The following is a 12,555-nucleotide window of genomic DNA, read 5'->3' as shown; positions in this document are numbered from 1 at the left end:
ATAAGACTAGAGTATAACCCATGTTGGACTCTTCACACAGCGCATTGAGAAGACCGTTCAGGTAAGTACAACGGCTCTTCACAATGGTTTTCAAGTATGGAAGCAATTATACATCCGAATGCTAAAGATTTACAAGGGATGATTAAATACTGTCAATTACTAGATAAAAGAGATGAATTGAAAGATAGAGATCAATTAGAAAAAAATGATGTAAAAGTAGATTGGTGGCCCAATACCCAAATATAATCAAGATTCCAAAAAGATAAAATAATGGGAATACAAAAAGGAGAATCTGAATTGGATAAAATAATTTTAGGGCAAGATAAAAAAATTATTTCTAGATTATATAAATATTTATTGAATTATAAAATGGAAGAGTTCATAGTTAAAGGTAATATAAACAATTGGATAAAAATTTTTGGTTATGTTAATTTAGATAAATGGGACATAATTTGATCAAAGAATTATAAACTAACAAAATCATCAGCATATAGAGAGAATCTATACAAGATGTATTACAGATGGCATCTCCCCCCTGCAAGACTGGCCCAGATGTACCCAAAACTAAAACCGCAATGTTGGAGATGTAAGGAAAAGATGGGAACTTACTATCACTAGTGTTGAGCAAACCGAACTTGCATAGTTCGGGTCCGTGCAGAACTTTGCGGTGTTCAGCATACTGAACTCGAACCCGGGCTTTTAAAAAAGTCCATGTTCAAGTTCGGCGCGGTGGGTGGGAGGTGGAGAGGGCTCTGACTCAGAGAAGCTGGTTGAGAAACTCTGAGAGTTGAAGTCCACAAAGTCTTAAAGAGAGTTTGGCTGGCTGAGGAACTCTGGGAGTTGAAGTCCACAAAGTCTTAAAGTGAGGCTGGTTGAGGAACTTTGGGAGTTGAAGTCACCCTGGCACTCTTTGGAAAGGGGAGGGGACAGCAGCAGGCAGAGGGAAATCCCCCCCACTCTCCTAGCCTCTGCGCCGCCGCCCGGCAGTCATCTTCTGAGAAGAGGAGGAGGAGCCGGGCGCCGGTGGCGGTGAAGAAAGGCGAACGCCGGGGAGCTATCAGCCGGTCAGGAGGCTGGGAGAGAGGTGGGAGACAGGAGGAGGGCTTTAAAAGAGCGGAGGAAATTTGGACCTTTGGAGCAGAAAGAGGGAGGGGAGGCGTGGATTGCCCACAGACGGGGGTGGTGGATTTCCAGCTGGTGGCTTTCAAAGGGGTGTGTGTGAGAGAGAGAGAGAATGTGTGTGCGAGTGTTGTGTAACTATGTGTGTGAAAGTGTGTGTGTGTGTACTCTCTGTGCAATCAGCAGCTGCCTTATTGCAGCCACCCCGCTTATTTATTCCTCAAACTAGCAGAGCCATCCATCCATTTAAGCCTCTTTCCCTCAGAAAGGATTTTCCGTTCTATTCCGCATTCTTGAGTCTCTCTCTTCACCGCTCCTTAAACTTAAGAAACTCACCAGGTCCTGCCCAGCCATTGACCCTCAGAGTGGAAAAAACTCCTATGGTAGAAAGGGGTGGGTGGATGTGGGGAAGAAATAGTGTTAAAAGCAGGAAGTGACCTAAACCCAATTATCAGGGATAATTCTCTCTAAGGGTTAAATTGACCAAGATGTAAAAGATTTGAAGAAGAGTTGTAAAATGGGTTTAGGTCACTTCCTGCCTCCCCTCCCTCTTTCTGCTCCAATGGTCCGGATTTCCTCCGCCCTTTTAAAGCCCTCCTCCTCCTCCTCCTCCTGTCTCCCACCTCTCTCCCAGCCTTCCGACCGGCTGACAGCTCCCCGGTGTTCGCCTTCCTCCGCCACCACCGGCGCCCGGCTCCTCCTCCTCTTCTCAGAAGATAACAGCTGGGTGGCAGTGCGGAGGCTGGGAAAGTGGGGGGGGATTCCCCTCTGCCTGCCGTCGCCCTCCTCCCCTTTCCAAAGAGCGCTGGGGTGATCTAAGGCTGCCCTGGGCAATAGGTGCAACAGGGGTGGCTTTATTTCCTCCTCAACTCCCCTGTTTCGGCCCTGGCCAGGAAGGAGTCTCCTTGACGTCAAAGCCTCGCCCCTGGATTCCCTTTGTGGGTGGCAAGCAAATGGGATTCCCCGCCTACTTTTGCTTGCAGCGCCATTCCTGAGGTGGGGAAATTTTGGGCTCGGAGGCGGCGCGGCTCTCCCCCCGTTGTGCCCATTGCCCAGGGCAGCCCACGGCCACCTGTCTCTTATTTCTTACGGAAAAGGTGTGGCTGCGGCATCCGAGCATTTTCCGTAAGAAATAAAAGGAGACAGGCGGCCGCGGGCTGCTTTGGTGGAAGACGGGAGGGCGGGGCCAGAAGTGTTGGGGTTTGGGTTCGGGGAACTTACCCAAACTCCGTCGCCAAGTTCAGCTGAACCGCCAAACCCGGACTTCGTTGGGTTCGCCCAACACTATCATGTTTGGTGGACTTGTCCAATGATTAAAAAATTCTGGATTAAGATACAAAAATGGCTATTTGACATGCTTAAAGTTAAAGTAATTAGGAAACCTGAAGCATATTTACTAGGAATTGTTGACCAAAAATTAGATCAGGATAAATATTATTTGATAATACACATACTTACAGCAGCCAGAATGGCAGTAGCTCAATGTTGGAAGCCACCAAATTTACCAGATGACTCAGTGACCCTTTAAAATTTTTTTGACTGTGTAGAAGCAGATGCGCTAGCGTTAAAATTAAGAAATAAAGAAGACACCGACTATTACAAAATTAAATTAAATTTACTATATATTTATGTAATATATATATATATAAAGTAAGTATTTTTAGAATATTAAATACTTATTACAGATTTAACATAAGGCAGTAAGAAAATAGTTGATTTATAGATAAGATAATAATAACCAAGACAAGCAAAAGGACACTAAATATTCAAGCCAGAAAATGAAAATATTTTATATAAATTTTATTATATAGGTATTGATAATTGTAATAGAGAATGGTTTATTTTTCCTCCTCTTAAAGTATAAGTTCACCTATTATTCTGATTTTGTTTGTTTTTGTTACTTTTGTTGTTTTTGTATTTTTGTATTGTATTTTTTTTTTTAATATATGTATTTTTTAAAAAGAGAAATTTAATAAAACTATTTTTTAAAAATAAAATAAAACCTGAACTTTTCCTTCTAGGTATTGCAAGACAGAAATTTAAAAATGAAGATAAATACTTAATCCTTCATATTATAACGGCAGCAAGACTACTATATGCACAGAATTGGAAAATAGAAACAGCCCCTACCACTTTAAGCTTTATAATTAAGGTCCTTGAGTGTGCAGAAATTACCCAAATGACCTTAGAATTACAGAAAAAAGATACATCTGAATTCTACAAAATATGGGAAAATTGGTAAAAATGGTTGAAACAGAAAAAAACACATAAAACATCTAAAGGAAAAGCAAAACTAGACACTCCTTCCTTGTGTACTCAAATAAAATGAAAATATAGAAATGTTGCACCATAAATCGATGGAAAACAAAACCCCTAAAAATGAATCCATATCTTCCCCACAAATATGCAAAATGAATACAACATAATATACAGAACTAAAGAAAACAAACCTAAAATTCCATACACTAGATACAAATACTTAATATTAAGTCACTTGATAGTGAGAGTCAACAGTATGGTTGACAAATTATGTCTTCTATATAACAAATAAATATATGTACGTAGTGAATGAAAACATTAATTGATGATAAGCAAATAACTATGTCTATATGCATATAAAGAACACTACCATAACCAAATACTGTATGTTTTATATGTTGTTCAAGTTCATATGTTCATCTGTCCATTTTTCTTGTTTTTTGTTTTTTCTTTGTATGTTTTGTTTGTTTATTTCTTATCTTTTCCTTCTATTTTTATATGTAAAAACTTAATAAAGATTATTTTTAAAAAATAAAAATATTGAAAATACCCCAAAACTGAATAAGGGGATAGTATCAGAAAAAGGCAAGATCAGATTCAGTGTGCTGTAGCCAAGTATAGATTAAATTAATTAATGACAAGTACATATGGGCTACTACTCCATAGTCCATATGTACTTATGAAACTAAGGTTTGACTTTACTAAATACAGTATTTTTCTGAGTATAAGACACCCCCCTTAAAAGAGGGTGAAAATTTGGGTGCATCTTATACACTGAATATAGTCCACCCACCTAAAATTGGGTGCGCAGAGGTAGCAATTGGCTATGACATTCCTTGCAGTCTAAAATAGCTGATCATTGAGAGGCCAATCCAACTGACAATTAGCTGCTTATGCAAATCAGGCTGTGCTGAAGCTGAAACAGGCAGTTTGCTATTTACTGTAAAGAAGCAAATTGCTGGGAGGCAGAGGCAGATATCCCCCCCCCCCACTCCTTGTACTAATCAGGCTGTGCTGAAGCTGAAACGGACTGTTTTCTACTTGCTGCAAGGAAGCAAATTGCTGGGAGGCAGATTTTCCCCCCTCTTCCCAAGTGCGTCTTATAGTCTGGAGTCTGACCAAAAAAATATGACAGCTACATTTCATTAACCCATGAGCCCAGGCCCTTAATGCCAGCATTTCAAAGCTGCTGGCATTTGAAATGCTCCCCTACTGCCTGGTGGAGACAAAGTTTCAAAAAAAAATTGGAAGTGGCTGTCCCACAATACATCGTTCCCAACTGCTACTACTTTTCACGCCAGGCCATCCCTGCCCTGCACCAACATGTAGTGGAGAAAGTTAGGTGTGCACTGTGCAATGCTGTCAGTTCCTGCGTCCACATCACCACTGACACGTGGACCAGTAAACATGGCCAGGGCCAGTACATCTTTCTCACTGTCCACTGGGTGAATGTAGTAGCGGCTGGGAATGAGGCGGGAAGCAATTTAGTGCATATCCTTCCACCACCCAGAATTGCTGGACATCAGTCAGTGCCTCCTGTTGCGTCCTACTATTCACCCTTCACATGCAGTAAGTGCAGCACAGCAACCACCAATTTGAGCACAGCCATGGGGAAACGGAAGCAGGCGGTGCTAAAACTCATGTGCTTGGGCGAGAGACCACACACCGCCCAGGAGCTATGGACCGGCATTGAGGGGCAGACAGATGAATGGTTGCTGCCACAGCACCTGAGGCCTGGCAAGATGGTGTGTGATAATTGGAGGAACTTTGTGGCAGCCTTGGGCCGAGCGAGGTTGACGCACATCCCTTGCCTGGTGCATGTGATCAATTTGGTAGTGCAGAAGTTCCTGGCCCATTATCCAGACATGTTGGCACTGCTTAATAAAGTGTGTGCCATGTGTGTGCACTTTCACAATTCCCACCCTGCTGCTGCTCGTCTATCTTCCCTGCAGAGGAACTTTGGCCTTCCCACCCACTGCCTCATATGCGATTTGCCAACCAGGTGAAATTCCACGCTGCATATGCTGGAAGGGGAAAGAGTGTGTGAGCAGCAGCAGGCAATAGGCTGACAGCAGCCAGGTACTCCGCTGTGTTGGTTATGACCTATAAAGCCCTTCATGGCATCAGACCAGAATATCTCCGGGACCGCCTTCTGCCGCATGAATCCCAGCGACCAGTTAGGTCCCACAGAGTTGGCCTTCTCCTGATCCCGTCGACTAAACAATGTTGTCTGGTGGGACCCAGGGGAAGAGCCTTCTCTGTGGTGGCCCCAACCCTCTGGAACCAGCTCCCCCCAGAAATTAGGATTGCCCCCACCCTCCTTGCCTTTCGTAAACTCCTCAAAACCCACCTCTGCCGTCAGGAATGGGGGAATTGAGACATCTCCCTCTGGCCTATATAGTTTATGCATGGTATGTTTGTGTGTATGTCTTGCTTTTTAAATAAGGGTTTTTTAGAGATTTTTAAATATTAGATTTGTTATACATTGTTTTTATTATTGTTGTGAGCCGCCCCGGCGGCATACAAATCAAATCAAATCAAATCAAATCAAATCAATAAATGAGTTCCAGCTTCAAAACGCCTGGGTGAGTGAGCAGGTTAAGAACACAATGATGAAATGGATGAGAAATATGGGCTATACAATAGACAGAGATTGTTGGCAGCGATTATGGCAGAGAAATCATAAAATGACAATGTCAACTGCATTTAAGGAAAATATGTATAAGATGTTTTATAGATGACATATATCACCACAAAAGCTAGCGAAAATGTTCCAGAATTTGTCGAACTGTTGGAAATGCAGCGAGTTACCTGGTGGACTTGTCCGGAAACACATACATTTTGGACATGAATTCAACATTGGATTCAGAAAATTTTAAGAAAGACTATTGATCTTAGACCTGAGATATACCTTCTGGGAATTTTATGAGATAATTTTGATAAAAGAAGAGACGTATTTAATGATACATATAATTACAGCAGCTAGGATTGTATATGCACAATGCTGGAAATTGAATAGGATACCAACGGAAAGGGAAGTTTTGAGAAAAATTATGGATTGTGCAGAGATGAGTAGATTGACTTTGAAACTTAAAGATAAACAAGACTTGGATTATTATAAAATTGGGTGGAAATTTTATGATTGGATAGAAAATTAAGAGATACATTATGTATGTATTAGTAATTGGTTAATTTTGGAAAAATTGAAACAAGAGAATTTGATTTAAGCTTTGCAAACCAGATGGCAAAGGTGAGAAATGGTGATAGCACTATATAATGATACAACACAAAATTTACTTATTGTTTAGACTTAAACATATAGAACTTTATTTTACGATGTAGGTGATATATTTTGAATAGTTTCTTTTATTAAAGATTATATATAGAGAGATAATTTTTAATTAGCTATATGATATAAGATTAAAATTTAGATAAAAGAGATTTTATTATTCTTTACATTGTTGTAACCTTTTGTAGTAAGACGGTGAGGGAAAAATTTTAATTTAGAATTTTAAGAATTGCTAATATTGTATAAAATTATCCGAACATTTTACACTGGAAGAGATGAGAGCCTCCATTGAGGGAGTAATGAGAAAAGTAAAGTTTGTATATGATTGATTTTAAGCATTGTCATTGTGTTTATAACTATATATTGTTTTAATTTATGGTGGAGAAAAATAAAATATCTTATATCGAAAAAACGCCTGGGTGAGTAGAAGTGCAGACCAACAGCACTTTACCCCCAAGGACTGGGCCTCCATGAGGGACATTTGTGCCGTGCTGCAGTGCTTCCAGTACGCCACTAAAATGGTCGGTGCCGATAATGCCATCGTCAGCGCTACCATCCCCATCCTTTGCCTAATGGAAAAAACCCTTCAGGCCATGACGGAGGATGTGGCACAGGAGGAAGCAGAGGAGGAAGGCCCATTTTACCAGGCAGCAGGGGAGCGCATACGTGGCTCGCAGGGTGGGTGGCTGGGCCAGGTACTCCGCTGTCCAGCCAGCGGAGAGTTTTTTGAGGAGAGGAGGAGGAGGACTTGCAGCAGGGCAGCCCCCAGTGCAGCTCATGAGCATCAATGGAGCGTGGCTGGAGGGAGGAGCAGGAGGAAGAGAGTCACATGAGCCACTACATGCTCCAGTGCCTGTGCAATGACCCCAGGGTAGGCTGCATCGTCACCTCTGCCAGTTACTGGGTGGCCGCTCTGCTGGATCCCCGATATAAGGACAACATCACCTCCTTGATCTCAGCACTCGGGCGGGAACGCAAAATGAGAGAATACAAGTGCGTGCTGGTGGACGCACTAGTGGCAGAGTTCCCGCAGGACTTGGAGGGCTCAATGGTGGCACGTGCAGTAGGAACAGGATGCAGTCGCCAACGCAGCAGGGGCACTAGCAGCACCTCACAGGAGAGAGTGAATATGGTCACAATGTGGGAAAACCTATTCTATCGTCCCACACATCCCCCACCATCGGATGTGATGGCCCATAATACCAGAAGGCAGAATGTGACATGCATGGTGGATGACTACCTGTCCACGCGTCCCATTGTATTTAGTGATGCCTCCACCCCCATCAATTTTTGGGTAGGTAAATTGGACACGTGGCCAGAGCTTGCCCTCTATGCCCTGGGAGGTGCTGGCCTGCCCTGTGGCAAATGTCCTTTCCGAGAGTGTATTCAGCACCGCAGGAGGGGTCATCACTGACAAAAGGATCCACCTATCCACAGACAACATGGACATACTTACATTCTTTAAAATGAACCAGGCATGTATCCCAAGGGACTTGGCTGTACCACTACCTGAATGAGTGGTTAGAGTGTTTGCTACCACCACCACCTCCTTCGCCGCCGCCACTTCCACCTACATCACCTCCACACACACCCCGACAGCTGTAAAATTCATGTATGTATGTATATATTCAGGTTTATTTTTATGCAAAAATTTGTCTGTAGTTTGGGTTCAAATTCTGACAATTGTATAACTGCAGCTGCCCATCAATAAAATTATTTTTGGCATAGATAGTTTCTGAGAGTCTAAATGCACGTTTCTTCTCAGGGGGGTCACCTTGAAAAAAGCTGAAATACTTTGCACCAGGCAAATGGGGTTCGGGTTCAGCGAACTTACCCGAACTTCGATGGGTTTGCCCAACACTACCCGTCACCATTTTTGCATCCTCAAAGAGGAGGAGCGGCTCCCAGCTTCCCAGTCTACAGGAGTCCTGGGAATTGCGGCAAAGAAGGCCTCCGTCATTCCTGAGGCTCGCGAAGTTGCCTCCTGCTTCCTATAGTCTATGATGATATTACCAGTGGTCCACCGCTACCAGTGCAGGTGAACTGGTAGGAGTCTACCCCAATGTAAGCCATAGTAACCTTTTCTGAAATATAAGACATATTTAAACCTTGACCTACCTCTGCCAACACTACAAGTATGATAAGTTCAGATTTTGAATCTGGGAAGAGTGCATTTACTTGTGGTGACATGCCAATTAGGATACAGTTCGTAATAACTGAGATTACAGTCATAGTCTGAAAAGCCATCTAAAAGAAACAAGGAGATAAAAAATAAAATGCATTAAGTGTAATCATAATACAATCAGAATTATATTCTTATACTTTTTTGTTTAATATTCATTGGCACTTACAACTGGATAAGAATCTGCATAATTTCAGCAATGATACACATATATTGCTTGTGTTGTTTTGGTTGTCAGCTGGCTTCTTTATGCAATTCTAAGTAATGGTTTTAATCTATAAAGCCTAAGAGGTTTTTGGCCACATTAGGTAAAGAACCATTTCCTTCAGAAGGAATCTATTTCCCGTTTAATTGAGTAGGGAAAATGTTCCGGATTTCTCTTCCGTGGCAGGTTCCTAAAGTTTATATGGTAGCCCACATTCTTCGCAATGTATTCCCTATAGGCATCTCATTGTCTTATTTTCCCAAAATGATAAGAAGATCTGACTCATTAGTAGAGCATATGAAACTATGTAGAGCATATGAAACTATGTGATGGCTTTTTAATGTTGATGTATTTTCAACTTCTTCTTGCTCTTGTTTTTTTCTTTAAAGCATCAGCTTCCCAGCTTCTTTGCAGATGAGTGGGTGGGATCAAAATGTAATTGAGAGACATATTTTATAATATAAAATAAAGAATAAATAAAATAAAAACATATATCCTATGTATGGTATGTAGCCAACTAAGCCACCATTTGTTCTGCCTCAACTGAAGAGAAGAGGAAATTGATAAACCCCTGCACACAGACTGGCTCTCTTGATGAATTTGTGGGTGTGGGGATGTAACATAAACTAGGTAGGATTCTGGGAAGTATTCAGAATCGAAATGGCTATGGCATAATGAACATGGTTCTGTTAATAAATCGAGTTCTGATTGAGAAAATTGGACTGGGACTTGATTTATTTTTCAGGTGCTATTTGGAGTGCTGACAACAAATTCTGATTCTCATCTTCCTTAGGGCCCTGAGCTCCCTTCCCTCTGCTCCCAGCTATGGGCGGAGGAGTAAACTCAGGAGAAATGGGGAAAAAAGGATTAACCGAAAACCCTAAGGAAGGCGGATTTGGAATTTCTAAAACCCCTCCCCCAGATGGAGCAAAAAGAGTTGAAGGCACAGGAGGGGCACGGTGGAAGAGAGCTGCTGATGAAACGACCCCTCCTCAGGATTTGTCTCTTCTTGGAGCTATGGGAGGCCAGGACCCTCTGACCCAATGAATTGTGAAGCAATTCAGTGCTGCCTGGTTGCTCCACTCAAATTGGAGATCACTGAAAAGCCAAGTTGTCGACCAGTCTGAATTTGGGACACTGCAATCGGTGTCCAGGAGCTAGTCCTTAGCAGATCTCCCTGACTATTTTGGACGCCTAACTGTAAGTGGAACAACCCCTAAACAAAGCCCCCAGACTCGCGGATGAGTCTTGAAAGACCCAGGGGATTCTTATACAGGGTTAAGGAAGGAGACCCTGCAAAGTGAAGAAACCTCTTCCTTCCACACAGCTGAGTGAAACCCCTAAATGTGCTCCAGCAGAATTGAAAACCACCTGGGTGACCCTTCTCTCTGAGCCCAGGTTGGCACCAAGATCCAATTGGAGAAGCCCCAAGCATGGGAGACAAGAGCCTGGGGAATGCCCTGATATGAAGACGCCTGGGACTGTGAATATTCCGGAGATAGGATGGGCCCAGTGCCAGTGCAGGCCCTGACTCCACAGTGCCCAGCAATTCCAGCAGCCAAGCCTCTTTAGTGAAACTGTGAGAATGACTGCCATTTCTTTTCCTGCCCAGCCACCCCCACTACCAGCAGAATGAAACTGAAATGGGAGTGCCCTCCTCAGTGGGGGGGGTCTATCAGTGGGGGGATGCACCCTTTGTTTACCCCCCCCCTTTGCCTGTCGTCATTCCTGTTGCAGTCCCTCCTGGACTATCCGGCCCACCTTCCTTCCAGACAAAATTTGATGGGGATCTGAAGAAACTTAATTACTTTCTCTACAGAGTTGGGGCATTTGTAAGGCAACATGGCCATTTGTTACCAACAGATAGTGAGCTGATTGAGGCCATTTCTCAGGTGTTAAATGAAAGGGAAGCAGCAGGTTTATAGCTCAATTATTTGATGAAGCAGCTCCTGAGCTAAATGATGTGGCTGGGTTTATTAAGTTGATGAGAATGAGATTTCAAGATGTTGCAAGTCAGGTAGATGCAGAGAAACAGATTGGCTTGCTAAAACAAGCAGGCGGCCGGTGAAGGAATTAGTGTGGGAGTTCAGACGGGCTGCAGGAAAATTGAGAGAATGGCCTGACAGACTTTTAGTTCATACTTTTAAAAATGCTCTTGACCCAGAATTAAGAAGGGCATATGAAATCCAGGGGATCCCTTGGGCCATTCAGAATTGGTATGCCATGGGGATTACTTTGGACGAGGTGGTTCGCACTGAAAAGAAACTGCCCCCAGCCAGGCCTGTAGCAGATGCCACCCTTCAGGATGCCACCCTTTCCCTCACCAGCTGGGATCTTCTCGTTCAGAGGCCATGAAGGGAATAAATTGCTACCGGTGCGGTAAATAAGGACACAAAGTGTCTGAGTGCCTGGCACCAGCCCCCCTCTCTCTCCCAAGAGCCAAATCTCGCTTGGTGGCAAGGAGAAGACCTGGAAGACTCTCAGAATCGGAGTGTTGGGATTTTTAAACAATGGAGCTATTCCCTCCTGAGGATACTCCTCAGGACCCAGCCGTCCTTTCAGGACCCAGCCCCGACTGGAATGAGGAATGCACTGGAGAAGACGACCCGATGTGAGTGAAACCATTCCCCCGTTCCTCCTTAAGGCGAAGATTAAAATAATCACCATGGAGGAGGATGTCTTATCAGCAAAGCAGTAGTGCAAAGATTAAGAATTCAAACCAGACCTTTAGCCAAACCCATCCATTTCCAACAAGTGGATGATTCCCTCGTAGGCGGAGCTCCGGCCACGCTCCGGACAGAGCTAGTTGAGTTGCAAATAGGCTGACACCATGAACTCCTGCGGTTCATAGTCGCCCCCAAGATGTCAGAAGCCATCATCTTGGGGTTGGCTTGGTTGGACAAATAGACCCCCACTATAAAGTGGGAGGATGGATATCACAAGCTTTTCCTCCACATAAGGCCTACCCCTCCCACAAAAACTGACAGAAAAACTCCTTTTCCCCACGAGAGAGCAGATTGGCCCTTAGTAGCAGCAACAATGAAGGAAAGGACACTACCAGGTCTCCAAAGGTACCCCTTGAATACAGAAATTTGGAGAGAGTTTTCAGTGAGGAAGATTGCAATGAATTGTCACCTCACTGACCAAGAGACTGTGCAATAGAACTTGAGCCAGGGGCAGCTCTCCCAAGACCTAGAATGTATGCAATGTCATCAAGGGAGATGGAAGAGCTGAGAAGGACCGCTGAACTTACCTGAACGGTCTTCTCGCTGCACTGTGAGGAGAGTCCAATGTGGGTTATTCTTCAGCCTCATTGGCAGGGACTGAATTAAAAATTAACATATTTTATTATGTCCCGCCCACCTCTGCCTCCCCCGGTTCAGTCAACAAAAACGAAGGAATAGTGAAAGTAAACAATTTTTATTAATCTAAGAATATTAACTGTCAAATCATAACTGAACCCCTGGGCCAATAAACCGGGAGGGTTTGGACTCTCCTCAC

General features: G+C 43.4%; 1 protein-coding gene across 5 annotated transcripts in view; it reads right to left on the bottom strand.

The window, feature by feature from the left end:
- ANO10 (anoctamin 10) overlaps positions 1–12,555 on the bottom strand; it is a 154,431-nt gene that overhangs the window by 49,932 nt on the left and 91,944 nt on the right. For 4 of the 5 annotated variants that reach the window (XM_070730115.1, XM_070730118.1, XM_070730119.1 and 1 more), the window contains one exon: positions 8,786–8,914. In XM_070730115.1, the coding sequence (XP_070586216.1) occupies positions 8,786–8,914 (129 nt within the window). Of the gene's footprint in view, positions 1–2,419; positions 2,678–8,785; positions 8,915–12,555 lie in introns of those variants that run through there. The other variant, XM_070730117.1, reaches the window with a different exon arrangement.

Source organism: Erythrolamprus reginae, chromosome Z, assembly GCF_031021105.1.
Source record: "Erythrolamprus reginae isolate rEryReg1 chromosome Z, rEryReg1.hap1, whole genome shotgun sequence".
Lineage (NCBI taxonomy): Eukaryota > Metazoa > Chordata > Lepidosauria > Squamata > Dipsadidae > Erythrolamprus > Erythrolamprus reginae.
This window is presented reverse-complemented; position numbering and strand designations above follow the sequence as displayed.